The following is a 19,973-nucleotide window of genomic DNA, read 5'->3' as shown; positions in this document are numbered from 1 at the left end:
AAAATCATTTCCTCTTACTCTCAGGGTTTTTGCGTGTGTGTGTGATTTTTCACATTGCACTGTGAGTTTTTCAAAAAGTAAATTAATGTCTCTTCATAGCATATACGTGATAAGAAGTGGTGATAATGGGCTATTTAACAGTGTAGAAAGCACAGATAACGTTTGAAAAATGGCAAATGATTACTTGCGTTGCTCAAGTTCAAACATGTTGACGTGGTTTTTGAAAGTAATCAGTGTTTTACAGCACTTTATGTTCAAAGCACAGCTTTCTCTTGACTGTAATGGAAGCTGTAGAATTAAAGTGCTTTGATTCCTTGTGAAGAGCTCGGTTTAGGTGATTTGCCCTAAGCCACTCCAGTGAGTAGATAGAGTAGGAATCCAGGTTAGCAGAATTATTCTGTGGAGACCATCGTTTTTCCTCTTATGTTATCCTGTAATCTTCATTTCACATACTCTGGTATTTGCAGTTAAAGAAACTAGAGATCCTATAGCCTCAATTATCCCTAGTGCACCATCATGTTCCACTCTGTGAGGATCTGAGGAATCCTTTGGAGACGTGTAAAGGAAGCCTCTAGTGTAACACATGGTTAATTAACCCCACATTTTAAAACTTCACAGTTCCTTCTATTCCATAATAATGTCCTGAGTATCATGGAGTCAAAGATGTAATTTTGTTTGGATAAAGCAAAAACAAAACTAGTGACAAGGAAATTTCATCATGAACAATTCTGTAGCCGTTGTTACATAGGTCATCAGTTGGACTTAGACCTCTTGTATGCTCTTGGACCTGAGGTTACTGAATAACCACACTGCAAGAATAGGCTGATAGCTCCTGTGTGAACGTGCTGCTCGAAACCATACACATAATGCAGCTATGAGTTTTATAGGTGGCTTGTTATCAGTGTGTGAACAGAGATACTGAGAATTTCTGAAATTACCTCTAGCTTCTCTGACAAGTTATGTTCTACCAGTACAAGCCTCTGTGCACTGACTTGTCCTCCTTTCCTGTCTGATCCTGTCCAACTCTCACCTCACTTGGCTTCTGCCTTCCAGCTTTTGTGCTTGTGTGTCACCCATCTCCTGTGGCAAACTTAACTTGCCATATTCTAACTTGTGTGCCCGAGTATGCAGCCTGGTGTTTCAATATCTGATCTTGTGTGAGCCATGCTATTCAGGGATGTGATCTCAAATTATAGGATGTGCGCTTGAACACAAGTTTGGCAGTGATTGGAAGATAAAGGCAATGCGTTAATAAGCTGAATCACACAGTATCTGATCAGGATGAAATCATCCAAGAGCACAGTGGTAGATTTAATTAGCCACAGCATGTTGTTTTGAAACCGCACAAGTGCAGTATAGACAAGCCTCTTTAAATTGTCAGTAATTAACATTTTTTGTTCTGCACTGAAATCTGGAGCATTTAATTGCTTTCCTTATGCTACTGTAAATGCTTTTGTGGAGAGGCTGCTCATCTGCACCACTTGGTTTTAATGTATCTAGACCAAGCAAATGAAAATCCTAATCTAGAGCTCCTAACTGTATTGTGCTAAAAGGTGAGAAATTTCTGAACTGCTGATACAAAGGGGGACAGTAACTGCCAAAATACCTCAACTAAGTATTTTTGTCCCTAGTGCTTGTCTAGTCTTGTTGCTTTTACTTAGTGTATAATTGCAAATAACCATTGTGTTTCGTTTTTGATAGATGCTACCAGACCTGAAGGCAGACAACCAGAGGCTAAAAGATGAAAATGGGGCCTTGATCAGAGTTATAAGCAAACTTTCGAAATAAAGGGTTTACTACAGCAGCAAATAACGGTATTGCACATCACTAGTAACTCCAGTGGACCATAGTATGGCAGTCACTGGAAGTGTGGGAAGATCCCTTGGAGACTGTCATTTTCAGATATCCTGCCAAAACGCCCTCTTACCTGTGTGTTTTTTGTATCAAGATCATTGTTTCTGTTAAAATGCAGCTGCTGAGAAGATAAAATGACTGAGAAATCCTGTTTACAGCTACAGCATAATAAGGAAAGTGTTCAAGGCCAGATACGCCTCAGATATTTAACCAGTAAGCCTTAGTTGTACATAAACACTTTTACATCAACAAAAGCTTTCAGCTCTCACAGAAGACAGTTACTCAATAATGTTTTTGTTGTGCCACAATTCCCAGGTTTTTTTCTATACTCAGTTTTTCTTTAAATCTTAAGTTTGGATTTTTTTCCCTTCTAATTATTCATGTACCAGATTTTCTTGTACAGTGTTTTCACAGCTTTACCATTTGCAGAGACCACACACCCTTTTAAATTACATAACTGTGTAGCTACCTAGAGTTGTATTGTCCAACCACCTGGAACAGAGATGCTTGGTGGAACATTTGCTTTCACTGTTTGTGCAATATGCATTTATTTCCTATACAAAATGCTTTAAAAGTCAGTTGAAACTAGAATTATTTTAAGAGTCCTGTTTTCTGCCTTTATTGGTCACTTTAAAAAAAAAAAAAAAGTTTGTAGTGAAAGATGTTAGATCCTGTAATCGTCACATTCATTTGAGCAGGTACTGAGTGATGCTGTATATATAAATGTGTACTGGTTTGATTTTTCAGACCACCACGTGGCATGCTTGAATATATTTCCCTATTGCAAATGTCTGTTAATGCAAATTAGGCTACTCCAGAATAGTGTGTTTAACAAAGTTCATTAATTTTTATGGTATAAAGAATTTAGACATTGTACATTGTATGGAGCCCTATCTTTACAAAAGGTCTAAACTATATAAAATACTTTATTATCTTTTCTTCCCATTTTTTTTTCATTTGATAGTGTTCACCATAATAAAAATTGCATAAATATAACTGCTTCACTACATTTCACATACCTGTATTTATCTGAGTGCTGTCCAAAACTGTTGTGCTAGCCAAAGTAATGTTACTAAATCATTTGAAAAACATAACCCATTACACTCACATTAATGTTTATATGCACTGTTGTTGCCATGTGAGAAGGCATCTAATTTGATAACACCATCATGTCAGACCATTTTATACATTTCAGTGGCCTTTAAAAACAAAAAAAAAGTACTTAAGTGAAGATCGCTTTTGTTAGAAACAGCTTTTATATTTTCACTAAACCATTCAAAATACAACATCCTATTGGCACATAGTTTATTGCCTAAAACCACTGAACAGATCAGCCATTAAAACAAATTGTACATTGTAAAGCTTGTAGTAGCTATTGTATTATTGATTATATTGTATACTATATTAAATGTGAATTTGTACCCCTTCATTTAAAAAGGTCATTGTGTTCTACTGCCTACTTGGGGGGGAGGGTAGTTTTATGGGGGTGGGATATGTTTTGGTAAGGAAGACATGATGTCCTCTCTCTGTTGATTGGTTTTTTGAAGATGTAAGGTTATGCTCTTACTACCAAGCTCAGGATTCTTGATTTTAAAGGTACACAGATAGTTTGAGATATCTTATTGTAATTGATCTGTATGAGAGGTGGGTCTGAACCATAGGGAACTTCCATTGTCGTATGCTAACGTAAAATAAGCAAAGAATTGAACAGTTTGAATGGCTGCAACGTATTGAGTTCTGTTACAAGACAGTTAGGCATATTCTGGGTTATATTTGGTAAAGTTTGGGTGCCTGTGAATGATTAAATAAGTGTTTCTAATATTTTAGTGTTTTATATTTAGGTTATTTATTCTTTATATCTAAAAAATGAATGGCTACTGTGCTATATTGATTTTATTGGTAGTACTGAGCAGACCTTGTATCTGCATGAAACTAGTTGCAAAACCCACTATTTTGGAAAAAAAAAAAATGTATTTTGACATATACAAATAAAATGAATACAAACTATTTTAAATGTGTGAAAGTTTTACTGAGAAGTCATTGAAATTTGTTATGAATTTAAACCATGTTATAAGTTTGCTATTTAAATTCTTTGGTGGGCATTTTTCATTCATTGCGCTACTTGGATGCCAAGTTCAAGTACGTTTCAAAGATTGTAATCGAATTGTGATTATTTGCACATCGTTGTACATGCACATCTGTAAATGCAACAGTAAAAATGCCATATTTATGCAATCTGTAACAACTTGGACAAATGTTTCTATGTTTTACATAAACCTGTATGTGTGCAGAATCTGAGAACCATTTTTTACGTAATACTATCTCAATCTCGCAAAGCAATTGCTAAACTTGTGTCACCATCATACTGTACTGACTGTGTTGCAAACCAAACACACCCCCAAAAAAATCAAGCTACCACAGAAGCAAAATGGTAGCAGGGGACTACTTTATTATTTAGGCAATGGTTTGCGTATAAGAAACTGGCTGCTGACTGGCAAGCTTGCTTAAATAACTAATGGCTTAAATGGTAATTCCAAACAGCAGCTTACATTTTCAGGGGACTTGTCCCAGTGTGGGAAGGGATCTTTAAGTGCCACAGTTTACACCAAGAACAGATGGCAGCATGTAAGTAGCTGGTGCTGAAGAGGAAGAGAAAATGGGAATGTACAGAACCACCCCCAGCTGGTAGCAAAGCTGTCACCCCGAGAGGAGGGGTTGAGCACACGTGGGGAAGCAGCGCTGGGTGCAGAGAGGATGGAAGGAGTGTGTCTGTAGGGCTGCAGGACTTAATGGGTCCAAATGCTAGCAGTTGCCTAGAATAAGAGGCTCTGGAGATGGAACTGTGTTTTTACCCACCGCATCTCCCTCATCATGAACAATTTCCTCTGGACCTTCCCAGTTCCTACCATACACCACTTCAAGACTTATGCTAAATGTGTCTGAGAAGCTCTTTCTGTGTAGATTGGCGCATTTGTTCGTTGAGCACCAAATACAAAACATGAGAGTCTTGGTGTTACTCTCCCTGCTAAACTTTGTTTTGTGCTTAGATAAGCATTAAAACAATGGATATTTGTCTTCCCTCTTCAATAGTTGTAAGCCACTGTTTGTTTGGTGGTCTTGTCTTAGAGCAAGTGTTCTCTCCTTTCTAGAAAATGTAAATACATACAGGTCATCTTGTAGAAGAGAGAAAAATATGCTCCTGAGGAGCTAAAGATACCTGTGTCAGGAGATGTGCTTTGAGGGAGAAATTTTAATTATTCCCTTCATCTTTATCATACAGAAATGGGCTCCACGTGAGATGACTCCTATCTCTGCTATCGGACTTAACAGTGAGGTTTATATTCAAGAGCAAAGGCACCAAAAAGATGAGTAAGATGGTAGACGGGAGATCTCTAGTGCTAAAGAGGAGCAGGTAGCAAGGAGGAAGTACAGCACAATGCCAGGTGCTGTAAGGCATCACCACCTCAGAAGTTGAGCGGTGCATATGGAAGGTGAGGGCAGCTCCACATTCAGTGACACTGAGAGTATTTTTCCCCTTTTAGTGGTAGCTTCAACTTCACATGATGCAGTGTGGTCAGTAGATAATTTTGACACTTCAACTGTGCAGCTGATAGGTTAATGTTTTATAGATAAAATTTAATTTCCAGCTACAATCCTGAAGACTGTCACAGCAAAATGCCAGACAAAATCACTGGGTAACATACAGTTTGAAAAACTACACAACTGTATGAACTTTATGTAAGTTGTGGAACCTAATTTTAAAGAAGGTAAAGAAAGAATTGTAGTTGCCTTGTAGAGGGTTGCTTTCCCATGATTTTTTGTTGGTGTTTTTTTTTTTTTTTAATTTTATTTTTTAATTTCTTCTTTTCCTTACATTTTGCAATTGTTTATTATTTCAGTGGCTTATGAAGTACCTTAATCCTCCATTTCTACTGCAGCATCTTCTGTAGGATTTCCAGCACAGGCTGCCCATGAGTTCTTAAATAGAAAACTCCAGAAGCTTATGGAATTGTTGCCACAGGATTGTTCTAACTCTACAAAACAAAACAAAGAACAACAGCAAACCTATACAGGGTTTTAAATCTTAGGACAGTATTCTTGCAGTCCTGATAATCATCTCTGTGAAATTACATTTTTTCCCCATGTAGGAATAGCCAGTCTGTCTGCTGGGGATAGAGGAGACAATTTGCTGAAGTTTTTCAGAAGTTGTTACTCTGCATGATTATGTACACATTGTTAACATTTAGCTATGGTGATTCAGCTTCCTCGGGTTCTTAGGTCGAAGCCACTAATAACAAGGGAAAAAAAATGTTGGTGACTGGAGGTATTTGCTTTACATTTGTTTTGAGTGCAAGAGCAGCAGTTGGGGTTTGTTAGACAGTAACAGCAAGTACCCTGCTCCAGTGACAGTGCTCTGCCTCAGCATAGACTTAAAGAATGTACCAGTCCCAAAGGTGACTGCAGATTCCTGCATGAAAGACAGAATTAATACCCCCTCCCCAAAAAAAAAAAAAAAAAAAAAAAAAAAAAAAAAAAAAAAAAAAAAAATCCACAATGAATTGCTGACGCTTTAAAGGGAGAGCTGCTGCCACACCGATGAAGTCATCAGCTATTCTTACTTTTGTCAGCACCTCCCTGGTCTGTATTACTGATTAGATAGCAGAAGTATGTAGCCTTTAGAGAAAGGAGGAACTGTTCGTTTTTTCGTCTGAAAACATCACCTGTTGGATGTCTAATGTTTCTGATCTGGCCCAGGGATAATGATGGCAGGGACAAAAGCCCCGCATTCCAACCCTAATTATTTCACCCTCCTTGGTTGGGTTCTACCCATCTGTTTCGCAAGCCTATTAAAGCTTAGCAGAAGTAGTTAGCCAGGGCTGCACAATTCATCTTCCAGTGTGGTCCTTCCAGCCTTTATAACAAAGGGGAAAAAACATAAAAAAAAAAAAAAAAAAAAAAAAAAAAAAAAAAAAAAAAAAAAAAGTGGGGGGGGATGGGGGTGGAGAAGAACCCTTGGTACCGTCTTTGGGAGCTCCACCTGTTGCAGTACATGGTGTCCTTTGAGCAGGGAGATGAGCTGGGCAGAATGGCCCCTAGAGCAAACCACACAGCGAGAAGTGGTTGCAGACCTCTGGCCTCGAGCTGAAGCATCTCTGGACCCCAGAGCCCCCAGCCCCGAGGGTGGCTATGCCAGCCCCAGCTCTCCCCTACCAAAGCGGACAGGGGAGCCAGCCCCATTGCCTGTGTTAGTGTCTACATCAGCCACTTGTTTTCAGGCTGCATCTCAGCCTCAAGAAAGGACAGGCCTGACTCGGAGTTGATACATTGCAGCTAAAATCAAGCTGCTGCTTTCTGGGGGGCTCACCCAGCCCTGCACCCTGAGGCTTCCAAGGGAAAGGAGCTTCATCCTGCCAGCTGGCACTAAACACACGTCTAGGGAAAAGGTACACAAAATACATGTGTGGGGACACAGCGTACTTGCTGCCCAGACACAAAATTTAATGGAAATGTGAAATGGTTTAAAAAAAAAATAAATAAATAAAAAATAAAAAATTAAAAAATAAAAAAATCCACATTTGCACGAACTGCTCTTATCGCGGTTCTCCAGCTGTCGTCAGCTCACCCCTCAGGTTTTTATGGCAAGCAGCAGGATACGAAACTCCTTCCTCCCACCAAACCTGCAGCCACGGGTGCTGCTTCACGCCGTGCGGGCTGCCACCCTGCTAACTCAGCCGCAGCCACCCCTTCCTACAGCTACCGGAGCTCCGTGCCAGCCTGCTTCTGCCGCTTGTTTCTCCCCCCTGCACCGACGAGGAGCGATTCGCTCCCGTTTTATATCCCCGGGCCGGGCCGTGCCGGCAGCCAGCAGGCGGCACCCGGGGGCCGCGGCAGCCGGGCCCCGCTGCCCTGTCAGGGGCGACCCGGGCCCGGCCCAGGCCCTCGGGCGCCCTGGAGGCGTTTGGCAGGGGGGTTTCCAGGACTGCCCGCTCTTGTTGTTGCTTGGGGGCAGCCCCTCCAGGTCCTTCCGCCTCTGTGCGAGCCGAGCCAGAGCTGGGCTGAGGCAGGGAGCGGGGCGAGGAGCAGAAATCTCGAGTTAATTGAGGCGTGAAGTGAGGCTGAGCACAGCAAGGCCTCCGAGCACCGCGTACCAAAAAACTGACCGGTGCAGAGAGCTCTCGGCCAGTCTGCTGGGCTGAAACTGTCCCCTCAGGGCAGGCCGGTGAGCCTGGGAGAACAGATTTGGCTAGCATGGTCCTGCTGGAGCCTCTCGACATTGGTGTTGGCATTGGCACAGGCATTGGCACTGGCACCGGTGCCCTGCGCTGTGCCAGCAGCCCTGTGGCCGGGGAGCCAGCACGTGCAAAGCACCCCAGGAAGGCTCAGCTAGAGCCCAGTGACGAGGGGGGGAAGGCAAATTTTTAAAAAGGAAAAAAAATCCTTTGTATCAGGTGTTGGCAAGCCTGTGTTTTATAGCAGCACTGAACTTGGCTGAAATGCCAAATGCAGATTAACTCCTTGCCCAACCCCATTGCAGTGTGACCACCATGCAAGTGTGTTGCTTACAGGCTTTGCTTTGTAACCAGAGCACTGTGTACACTGCAATATCTCTCTAGTCTCCTTTTCCTTTGCCTCAGTCAGTCTCTCCTCCCTGATCATTGCTTTGCAAACACGTATACTATATCACAAGCACTGCTCACTTTCCTTTTAACATTATTCTCCAGTCTCCTCCACCTTTTCTCCTCAGCCCTGTGTTGGCAGGGTTCTGCCCCTATTTCCAAGCCACCATTTATACCTCTTCTGTGTGCTGGGGAGAGCTTTGAGCTACATTATTTGTAGTTCAGGGTGATAGCCGCAATAACCGAAAGATCCAAGAAGCCACTGCCCTGAAGACCTTAAGCACTCTGAATTTCCACAGTTTCTGGGGAGTGGCACTCAGCATTGCTACACACAGACATCCAGCGTAAGAACTCCCTTCATGTTTTACTAACAAGTCCCTACAAGCTTACTGACATGCCACAGCTTCTGGAGAAAACTGACTCCATCTTCTTCTCATCTCGGCTGTCAGCCTCCTCAGCCGCTCCTGTACGCCACCCAGATCTCCAGGACCCTCCTGGGGCATTCAGCTCCCAGCACTCCTCAGTCAGTTCTCGTAGTCACTGCCAATTTCTGCCTAGATAGGCTGTCTCCCACCCTTCTGCTTGGTCCTTGCATTTTCTACTCATTTGCTGCTTCCCTGTTGTTTCACTCACTCTTCAGAGCTGACCATGGGTTACTTCTTCTCTTGCTGATAGTTGCACCATGGTATCTTCCATCAACTTCTCTGCTGACCACAACTTCTGCAGCTTCAACACTTGGTGTCCTCTCCCTCCACCCCTGCTACCTGCCGCCCCTTCCCCCTTTTCTTGCACCTCCTTATCCCGAGCCTCTCACAAGCACACATCCCTAATGGTTTCAGAGATGCCATTAATCTTTCCTGACCACAGGATCTTTTTTCCCCTGATAATCTAATCTTTACTTAGGAGGAATGAGGAATGCCTCTACCAAGCCATTTAGTTCCCACCTACTCCAGTTTCTCTCTGACCCAAGGGAGTGCTCCTACCATAAACCAAGCACCATACAAGTCACCTGTTCCTGTTTAATCCAGTTACTGCCCTCCTCAGGAGTCAGCACTATTTTTCATAGGCTTTGTTCCTATTCTTTGTACCTCTAAACAGATTCAGGTTGAAAGCAGTTAAAAGTCTTACACTTTTTCCATTGAAATGTGGCTACTTTGGGGAAAATTTACAAATAGCATTGGCTGTGGACTTGCTTGCAGGCAGGACAAAGTATGCAGCTTGTCTTCTTCCAAGTAATTTTTTAACTTAAAACTTCTTTTCAATACATATTTGAAACTTGCTTAAATGACTTAGCAATTTTCACCTTGAAATAGCAAAGAATGTATATTATGAACAAAACTCAAAGCTCACTTTTAAGCATTGCCCACGCTGGTTTATATAAAATGGTTATGATATAGGCACATAAGTTTTGATGTTCAGCCCCAAGCTTTCATGCTAGCTTCTTTATAGCACAGACAGGTATCACTGAACAAAGTTTGGTAAAATACCATCATAATTTTAACAATAGAAAGCAAATTTCATTTTTATCTTGTTTAAGCTGTTCTCTCCCTTTGTATTTCGTTTGCTTTCTTAGCAAGACTCTGAACTCTTTTCACCGCTCCCCCTCCTCTGCTTACACTCACTGATATGTCAGGGCCATTGATTGATTGCTGTTTGTGTTTGTTTTGGACACTTCCAGATGATTGCTACTAATAACCAGTACTGAATTCCTGAAATATCTGCCTGATTCCTTCTACAAGGCAACTTCTTTATGGCCCGTTGTATGAAAAACCCCGGGTCCTAGAAATACTGTGGTGTAAGAGAAAAGTAATCACCAGACAAACAGCTAGCTCAAACAAAGCACTGTAAAAAGCCATGGCACTAAATTCTGCATGCACCCCAGTGAACACCCAGTTTCCCAGTGGTCCCCCAGAGGTTGGTCAGTCTGTCCTAACCGCATGCCTTGGGGGGACACGGCTCTGAGCCCCCCACATGACTGAGCCCTGCCCCGCACAGGGTGGATCAGGATGAAGCTGCGGAACAGGTTTGCCAGAGGGACACGGGACAGCCTGGAGACCTACTTCATTTTTACTGGCTTTGTATTGGCCCTTCAAAGGATCAAAACAATTCATAAGAGCTAGAGGGCTGTTTATTGAAAAAAAGGAAAAAGAAAAATCCCCAGAGGGTTTTGAAGTGTAACTAGCAGACACGGACAGACAGCAGCCCAGTCATCACTGGATTTGGTTTCTAATTATTCATTTGCATGCTTACATCTGGGGAAACAGAAAGATAGGAACTGAATTATCTTTGTCAGGGACCAGAATCTGTTGGCCAATGCTTTAAACCTACCCTGAGCATCAGCTGTATAGAGGCAAGTCTGTTCACAGCTTGCTGTCTTTAAGAGGAGGAAATGGGCTCTGCTGGTGCTGATAGTCCTTCAGCACAGGTAAAAGCTTCTTGGTGTACAAAGAGTTTTACATTAAGCACTAATGGAGGTCATCAGATGTTGACATCCAGTCTGGAAACGTATCAAACGAAACACAAAAAGCAACAAAGGTGGTGTTATTCAGATAACTTAAGGTTATCTTAACTGTAATGTAAACCCATGATATTATTTTGGTCATACAGCTAAGTAAGCCAGCACTGAATTGCCAGGGTGACAGATATTATCTGAGGTGGCACAACAGCTTTGTGACCAGGCAGCCCCTCTGTGCGGGTGGCAGCCCAGCTGGCTCCCTGAGCAGTGCGGAGCACAACGTGCACAGGTACACACTGCAGAAAGCAGCTAAGGGTAGCTCATGTCCAGAAGACTGCATGGTCTCTCCTGCAGAGGACTGCAAGGATACTTCAGCACCTCTGTTTGTTCCCTGAAGCACAAGTGTAGAGGCTGGACTAATAAGCCAGCATGCAGCCAAACCCACTGCCTCCCTTACATTCACACTGTGAGGGAGCACAGGCACTCTGGGGGACCATTTTGGTTTGACAGACTCAGTGCTGCTCAGGTATGTCTAGATCATAGAATCATTAAGGTTGGAAAAGACCTCCAAAATCATCAGGTCCAACCATCACCCTACCACGAATGTCACCCACTAGACCATGTCCCTGAGCACCAAGATGGTACATGTTCAGACGGCACCTTAGAACATTCTTCCCAACCTAAGTCACTTCAGGTTTGTCTACACTGAATTCCATGTACTGCGTTGTCACCACCCCTCAGCTTGGCAATTTGTGATTTTTCACTTTATCAAATTGTGTTATTTCTTTTCAGTACTTTAATTTTGATGGATCCTCCATAACGAAGCGTTCTGTGAGAACCTCCCTAGGTTCCTTCACAGGGAACATGAAAGTGGAGCCAGAATGGAAAGACCGTCTCCTCTATGTGCTTCTTTTGTATCGTGCTCATATCCTATATCCTGGCCCTACTGGTTTGCTGCCAGGATTTTGGAGTTTTTCCATGCCTTTTGCAAACTGGTCCCAAAGCATATTCCTAGCCTGCCTAACGGCATTCACCCTTTCCCCCCTTCTTCCCCATACTCTGTAAGATTTGTCAGCTTTGGTTTTCCTCCACCTTATACCTCACCACGTAACATTCTGACTCCATGTCTGTTTTCCATCCCACTCCTCAGCAAGTTGCTCTAGGGCATATGCACTCGGTTCACCATTCAGATCTGGCCCTAGAGAGTACCTATTTCGACAGTGAAAAAGAGGTAGTGTGGTTGCTCAATAAACTATTTCAAAGCTATGCTGACTGAACTTCATCACAAATAGAAAGGAGCAGCAGGATAAACAGAGCCATAGGTCTTTTTTTCCTGTAAGGCAGGAAAAGCATACAGAGCAGAATGCGAGAAGCAGTGATTGTGAACTGTGGCAGAAAATGTTCTTATCAAGCCTTTGAAGTCGTCTCTACCCTCGTTCCTATCCAACAACTGCAAACTGGAGACAGATGGCAATCTCTGCATGAGTTTCTCATACTGTAAAATGAAATACTTCAAAAATCACATTAACTTCCTTCTGTAAGTTTTTATTTTTCTTTCCACACTGCATGCCTCCACCAGTTCAATGAATGAACTTTGCTGCAAGAGCTGATACTACATGGTTTGAAGAAACTATTCAGGTATTTATGGTCAAATGATAGCAGAGTTCAAGAATGGTAAAGCCACGTACAGAAACCAGACTAGAAGGTATGGCCCCTAGGACTGATCCTGAATGCTAATAGCTGCTGATAAATCCAGCATTTTACATATCCAAATATTATCCAAATATTTTACAAAGCTTTGTTATAATTGAATGCAAGATTTCAAATTGGGACCTATTATTTAAAAAAATATATGTTTTAGGCGTCTAATTCAGTAACACGGCAAATAGTACACAGTTGATATTTCAGTGAAAGAGGGAATGTGAGATTTGTATGAGTTTCCAGACAAAAGCCAGAACAAAGTAATACAGCTAAACCATTGACCACAGGGACTAGAACATCACTAACTGTCAGAACCCAACAGCAGAAAACCTCGCCAGAAGTTTAGCACTGCAGCAGTAAGCTCCAGTGAAGGGGGGGAGGATGAAGGAGGGGAAGAATAATTTAATTAAAACCTGGAAGAAAAGTTTAGGAAATAAAAATCCATGCTGATAGGCTAAGCCTCTCAGATTTAGATAGCGTGTACAGCTCAGAAGTAGCAGAAAGTTGTATTACATTGCAAGGGATAGCAGCTTATCCACATTTAGACAAAAATGCAAAACCAACCAAGACCAAGTGATAAGAGAAGCTGGTAGGTAAGATGAGAATAACCAAAGGTTAAGAGAGAATTTGAAAAGCAAACAGTACAGATGTAAACAGAAATAAACCTCTCTCTACATGCCTAAAAAAGAAAATTTGCTAGAGACAAAATATGTAATCGCTTTGCTGTCCTGAAGTCAAATGGAAAGCGTCTCCATGTTATCCTTCACAGATTTGCTTCTTCACCACCACAAATTAATCCCCTGAAGCAGGGGGAAGAGACCAGCAGTCAAGGCTGTGGAACACCACCAAAGTTTTTAAACTCTTTTGACTGTTTCTGACAGAGATACAATCCTCTGTTAGAGATATAACTGGAATAGCAGGAGAGTGCAAGGAGGGAGACACGTCCTGGTAAAGTGTACTTCACCAGATCTTGCCTCATCCTAGAGATGTGGTCTGTGGCAGCGTGAGGGACCTGAGGCAGGAAAGCAGGCATTGCCACTGGAGAGCAGGGCATTGGCTGGGAAAGCATTAGCAAGGAAAGGTTAAAAGAAGAGTCAAGAAGGACAGCAGTGCTATGTCATAGGATCATTTTACTTTTACATGAAGATTTGACTTTAGAAATTTCATGCAGCACAGGTGGGGATTTTTACAGAAAGATAGAGAGGAGTAAGTAATTTAATTAATTAGTAAGTCATTTAATGGGAAAGGTTTAAAGAGTAGGCTTTTGAAATTCTATGGATAAAAAAAGAAGCAGGTATTTCTGTGAACAGATAGCAGTAAGATTTCACTGAAATAGATAGGTTATCTGGGGTACAAAGTGGTGTGGGTGAGGATTATCCAGAAGGTGAAACGCAAAGCAGCAGAAAGGGGAGGTTTAATGGGACTGTGCTGGAGAGAGCTGAATAAATTTTGCAAGAGTGATGGAGCAGGCAGAGCAAGCAGGGGACTGACAATGTTTGTGCTGGGAGAAGCAGCATGAAAACTGTTGGCTGAATGAGCTTCAGAGGGAGGAGAGGAGGGCACACCAGGCAGGAGCACCAAGCAGCAGCTTTGGGGATACTCAGGTAAGACAGATGCAGCTGGGGTAAAGTCAGGAATGGAAGGAAAAGTATGTTTTCAAAAGACAGGCAGGGAAATGCAGCAGTCTCCGCAAAGATTTTAGGGAGAGCTTCCAAAGATGCTGAAGAAGGAGGGAATGTTTCTGTGGAGAGCATATGGGCATCAGCGGGTACAACAAACACTAACCTAGAGCCTGGGGACAGCAGGCAAACAGACATTGGCCAGGAGTTGGGATGTTTTCCTTAATTTGCTCATCTGGTAATACATTAATGTGTTCTATGTTTTATTTTCCAGCCCTTGAAAAATGCCACTTCATAAAAGATTATGGCTCAGATAAGTTTGTACACAGAACCTCATTAAGGTTGGATAGTTGGTTGGATTTCTAGCAGAAGTCACAAAAATCTGAAACAACTCGCAACCTTATAAAAAGGAATCAGTTTTAATGTGCCCAATCCCACAAGGCACTTCATTTCCTCAAGATTTTAGGAATAAATGCCTTAAAAAAAAAAAAAAAAATCTGAATTGAAAAGACAAAGTGTTTGGTTTTTGCCTGGCAAAGGAAATCAAGATCATCCTACCAAATCCTGGTGGTAATTTTACCTCTAGGGGAAAATCTCATTCCATAATAATGAATATACAAAAAACAATATTTTAAGGCTTAGAGACCCTTGTCATCATGCCAGCTTAAAACGTAGCTAATAAAATGAATTGTATTTCTAGGCCTTAAGAATATCCTCGAGATTTTTTTTTTTTTTTTATAAGAAAAGAGAAAAGTGCTGTTTGAAACCTACTCAGCTGTTCTCAGTTGTGGCTGAGGAAAACATGCAGCGTGATACTTAAACTATTTGGGACTTTATCCCTGAAAGCTCTCCAGTACAGACAACCTTATTGAGATGCAAACGTCTGACAGTCAGCATTTTTGTTTTGGGCACTCAAGCCCAACCTCACTCACCACAACATAACTCCTGTTAATATATAACAGACCATAGGGAACACAAAGCCTTTTTTGGCACTGAAAAAAACAAAACAACAACAAAAAAAAAAGCCAATGTTTTTTATAGAAGATAGAAGCAATAAATCTAACAGCAATGGCAGATGCAGCTAAAGCCCAGCTGCAGTGCTCAACCCACGGGAGAGGTGGGCAGGTAAGATGCTGCCCAAGCCTCGCAGGAAGACCTGGGTGATGGGGAGCCGAGGCAACCCTCAAACTGAAATACATCACAGTGTTTCTCCATATACACGAAGTATTACAAACAATTACTTTGTTACATGATTTTTACACATTTTTAGCCAGATGGGCTGCTCATGGGAGGCAATGTCAAGGAGCGAAACACTGGTGTTTGTCTCAACGACAGCTCTTCTTCATGTAAGAGGAAGTGTCTGTAAGAGGAAGAGTCTGACAGAATGGGAAAAGTACTTTGCAGGCAAGAATTCACACTAAGGATCGTTTTTCTAAATTGTGTTTTCTAAAACACAGCTCAATAGCTTTCTAACAAAACTCTTTAGATGAACGTGAAGGTAAGAATGTGTTTTTTTGAGGCGAGAGCTAATTGAGTCAACATTAAGTCAACGCTTCATTAAATGCTTGATTGGCAAATAGAAATATAATCAACTTCAATAATTTTTTACTGCTGAGCATTAAGGAGTAGAGCTAGTATAGACCTGTATTTTCAACATCTACTCTTCTGCCTATTGACAGCTTTCCAGCGTAACACGGAACCATTAACCTGTTTTGTTTTGGGCTTTACTGTTAGCCTGAAAGACGAGAGGTTTCATCTGCGCTGGGGATGCAGGTATCTGAACTTCTACCTACACAGACACATAAACTCCTTCAGAACCAACTGCCTCCCCACTAAAAGCTCAAAGCCCAAACCAGAGCAAAAATCTGATAGAGCTAAGTGAAATGTCTGAGTAGATGAATGATCACCAGCCGGGCACTGATGGTTGGAGGGGTGAGACACAGGAGGTTCCCTCTGAACACCAGGCAGCACGTCTTTTCTGTGTGGGTGACGGAGCAGTGGCACAGGCTGCCCTGAGAGGCTGCGGAGTCTCCTCCTTGGAGATCTTCCAAAGCTGCCTGGACGTGGCCCTGGGCAGCCTGCTCTGGGTGGCCCTGCTTGGGCAGGGCTTGGGCTTGGTGGGCTCCAGAGGGCCCTGCCAGCCTCAGCCACTGGGGGAGTGAGTGAGTGAGTGTCAGGGTGAGTGATTCCCCGAGGCAGTGCCCACCACTGCAGCGCTGCAAGGCTCAAGCAGGACGGAGCAGCCTGCTCTATGCATGCTGTGGGGCACAGGCAGCCTCCCGCAGCCATTTGGAGCCCCGTTTCGCCGGGAATTTTTAACCGGCATTCATAGCATCCGTACCGTTGCTGCAAAAAAGAAACCAAAACCGTTTCAAAAAGTTCACGCTCCAAACTCGTGAGGGCTTTTATTAACCGCACGGCCGGGCTCAGCATTACACATCAGCCACAAAAAAAAAAAAAGAAATAAAAAGAGCCGTGCTGCCGGCTCTGCACCTTGCTGCGTGCGGACCTGCGGGGAGGGAAGCGCCGGCCGCGTCCTTCCCTGCCCGGCACACGAGGCTGGGCGACAGCGGCGCCTCCCAGGCACAGCCCCGGCCCGACGGCCGCGGCCCCGGGGGAGCCCCGGGCAGGTGCCGGCGCCCCGCGGGTGCCGTAGCGGCAGCTCCCGGCCCTGCCCTGCCCTGCGCTGCCCGGGCTGTGGCCGAGGGGAGGGGAAGGGGGAGCCGGGGCCGCCCCGGGGCCGCGCCTTCCGGGCCGGCGGGAGGCGGTGCCGCTCACCTGGGGCCGGCAGCGAGCGAGGCACCGAGCGAGGCACGGAGCCGCGGCCCCGCCGGGCGGCAGGGAGGGAGGTGAGCGCCGGGCGGCTCCGCTCCCGGCAGGGTGGGACGGAGGCAGGGAGGGCGTCGGGGCCGGCGGAGGGCGAGGAGGGTCCGGGGGGGCGGGGGGCAGGGCGAGGACGGGCTGGGCTGGCAGCGGGACGCCTGACGGCCCCCCTTTTGTTCCCCGCAGGGTGTTCGCCGTCCGCCGAGCCTCCCTCCCCGCCCCCGTCTCGCCCGCCCCGCCGGGCCCCTCTCGTCGGCGGGCGGCGGCGGAGGTGCTGCTGCCGGGCGCTGCCGCCACCACCACCGCGGAGCCGAGCCGAGCCCAGCCGACCCCGCCGGGAACATGGCGACCGGCGGCTACCGGGGCGCCGGGGGCAGCACCACGGACTTTCTGGAGGAGTGGAAAGCCAAGCGCGAGAAGATGCGGGCCAAGCAGGCACCGCCGCCGCCGCCACCGGGGGCGGCCGCTGTGAGCGAGCCCAGACCCACGGGGGTCGCCGCCGCCCCGGCAGAGCCCAGCGGCGGTGGCGGCAGCTGCCTGCCCCCCGCCGCCCCGCCGGACCGCCCGGCGCCCCCCGCCGGCGGGGCCCTCAACTGCCTGAGCCTCGGCCGGGCCCCCCCCGGCAAGGAGCCGCCGCCGCCGCCGGGCCTCGCCGGGGGCCGGGGCGCTGAGCCCGCCGCCGCCTCCAGCCCCGTGCCGGGCTCCCCCGAGGGCGAGGAGAAGCCGGCGGGCAAGGGCAAGGGCTCGGGCTCGGGGCCCAGCGCCAGGAAGGGGAAGGGGCAGATCGAGAAGAGGAAGCTGCGGGAGAAGCGCAGGTCGACAGGTGTGGTGAACATCCCGGCCGCCGAGGTGAGCGCGGGGCCCGCCGAGCACACGCGGCCGGCCCCGGTCCCGGTCCCGGTCCCGGTCCCGGTCCCGGTCCCGTCCCCTCGTCCCTGCCCCGCGGCTCCTCCGTGAGCCGCTGCCGGGGCCGCTGCAGGTCCGGAGGGAGCCGGGTGCCCTCTGACAGCGCCGTCAGAGCGGGGGAAAGCGGGTTTGCGGGCGCTGAGTTAGATGTTCAGGTGTAAACAGCGCTCGGTTTGGAGCCCGAAAGAATTTCCTGCGCTGGAAAAAATGTGGTGGTTGAAAGAGCATTCTTTTTTTTTTTTTTCTTGAAGGCAAAGGAAGATATTTTTATCAGCCAACACCACTGTCCTCTGTGGTTTGCTACTAGTATAAAAATCTGGCATTGATTTATAATACTCCTAGAGGAATTCAGAAGAATGATAACTAAGTCTTTAGCTTTTTCCTTTTTTTTTTTTTTTTTTTTTTTTTTTTTTTTTTTTTTTCAGTTAATAAGAAAGGCCACAGGAAACTTTAAACAAAGCTGTGTTTTACTCTCCAGTTTTTCATTAATGCTTTCTCTCCGTAGAAAGCATTTCTATTATCTGTTCTTCTGGTTAAAGTTATAGATGGTTAAAATGACAATAAAATCTCTTTCTAGAGCAGCAGGAGAGGAAGGAATCCTGTTTGCCATACCTGCAGTCATTAACACTTTCTTTTTGATACTGTAAGCACGTTCAGGGCAGATACTTTCACACAGGACGGTATCAGAAGGTGAGGAATGCCTTTTTGGAGCAGTGCAGGTCTTTCAGAATCGCGTTTTTTAGGGGCTGGTCCTGCACTTGGTCAGACTCTTTACTTGCATAGTCTCTGCTCTGAGATAAAATGTTTTGGTGTGGGTCTTGAATATTCCTGCTTTGGAAAGGAAGGGGCACAAGCGAGTTCTTTCATCCTCTGGTTTTAGAGCCTGCACCCCTCCTGGCCTGCCTTTGGTTGGCTCTGTATGTTCCTCCCTCACTCTGCCCCCATGCTCCTGTATGAACTCTTAAAAAATGCTGTGCCTTTATTTCCCCAGGTGAGGTGGTGCCAGTTCAGTACTGGCTTTGTACATTGCAGTAAGTGTTCATCGTAAAACATCTTATTTGAGGGCCCTCTGCTCTACCCCCTACCCACAGTCTTCTCCTCCCCTCGAGGCTGGTGTCCTGCCTCTTTGAACTGGTTTTCTGAACTTGTGTTCTTGTGGCTTTTGGGTGGTGTGGTTTGGGGTTTGCTGGTGGTTGGATTTCTTGTTTGTTTGTTGTTTTTTTTTTTTTTTTTCTTTGTTTCAAATATTGCTCAAAATATTCTTTGCTTTCCAGGAACACACACTCCTTGCTCAGCAAGTGTTAGCCTCTTCTGTGTCAATTTGCAAGTGTAACCTGCTACGCTGCTAAGGGTGGCTTATTTATTACAGTTGAGGTATTTAGGTGTTGAGAAGCAAGCTCTCACCCATTCACATCCTTTTGAGGGCCTGCTCATTATGTTGAGTGTCACCATGTGCTGGCATTTCTTGCAAACCTCTCATCTTTGTACTGCTTACTTCTAAAAGTATCGATTAGCATCCCATCACCTTTCTAGGGTCAGATTTTAATAGATACAGATACCTGTTGTATGAGGTGTTACTGGGGAGACTTGTAAAGCGTTGCATTCTGGCTGGCGTGTATTTATACAAAAGTACTTCTTTCCAGCATTTCACATTTCTTAAATGTGTTTTAATCATTACCACTTGCATTCCAAAGCATTATTTAACTAGGGAACACTAGATCATTCCTGATGGTGGACAGCTTCAAAAACTGTGTCCAGTGTCAAATGTGAGTAACTACTTACTAATGAATGTTTTACAGAGTATTTACTTGTGCTGTCCTTCTGTTTATTCATGAGGAAATGCCTTAAAGCACTGATTCAATATGCTCAGCTTAAGTTCTCTTGACTCTGTGACTATGAAGCTGAACTCAGACCAAAGAAGGCTGCTGCTGTGTAGATGATGGCTTGTAGACTGAACTGGCTTGCTCTTACAACACTCCGGTTTCTTGTTGTCTTCCT

General features: G+C 45.0%; 2 protein-coding genes across 4 annotated transcripts in view; both read left to right on the top strand.

Annotated features, from left to right (window-relative positions):
* Window positions 1–4,147, top strand: part of PPP1R12A (protein phosphatase 1 regulatory subunit 12A) — a 123,778-nt gene extending 119,631 nt beyond the window's left edge. For both annotated transcript variants that reach the window (XM_032201119.1, XM_032201110.1), the window contains one exon: window positions 1,702–4,147. In XM_032201119.1, coding sequence (XP_032057010.1) covers window positions 1,702–1,788 — 87 coding nt within the window. In that variant the 3' untranslated portion in view covers window positions 1,789–4,147. The remainder of the gene's footprint in view (window positions 1–1,701) is intronic.
* A 13,264-nt stretch (window positions 4,148–17,411) lies between these two features.
* Window positions 17,412–19,973, top strand: part of PAWR (pro-apoptotic WT1 regulator) — a 77,893-nt gene continuing 75,331 nt past the window's right edge. For both annotated transcript variants that reach the window (XR_004252927.1, XM_032182008.1), the window contains exon 1: window positions 17,412–17,918. Coding sequence is in view for 1 of the 2 variants with exons in the window: in XM_032182008.1 (XP_032037899.1) it covers window positions 17,412–17,918 (507 nt within the window). In the remaining variant the exon portion in view is untranslated. The remainder of the gene's footprint in view (window positions 17,919–19,973) is intronic.

The sequence above is a fragment of the Aythya fuligula genome, chromosome 1 (assembly GCF_009819795.1).
Source record: "Aythya fuligula isolate bAytFul2 chromosome 1, bAytFul2.pri, whole genome shotgun sequence".
In the NCBI taxonomy this organism is placed as follows: domain Eukaryota; kingdom Metazoa; phylum Chordata; class Aves; order Anseriformes; family Anatidae; genus Aythya; species Aythya fuligula.
Note: the sequence above shows the minus strand (reverse complement) of the source record. Positions and strands in the feature narration are given on the sequence as shown.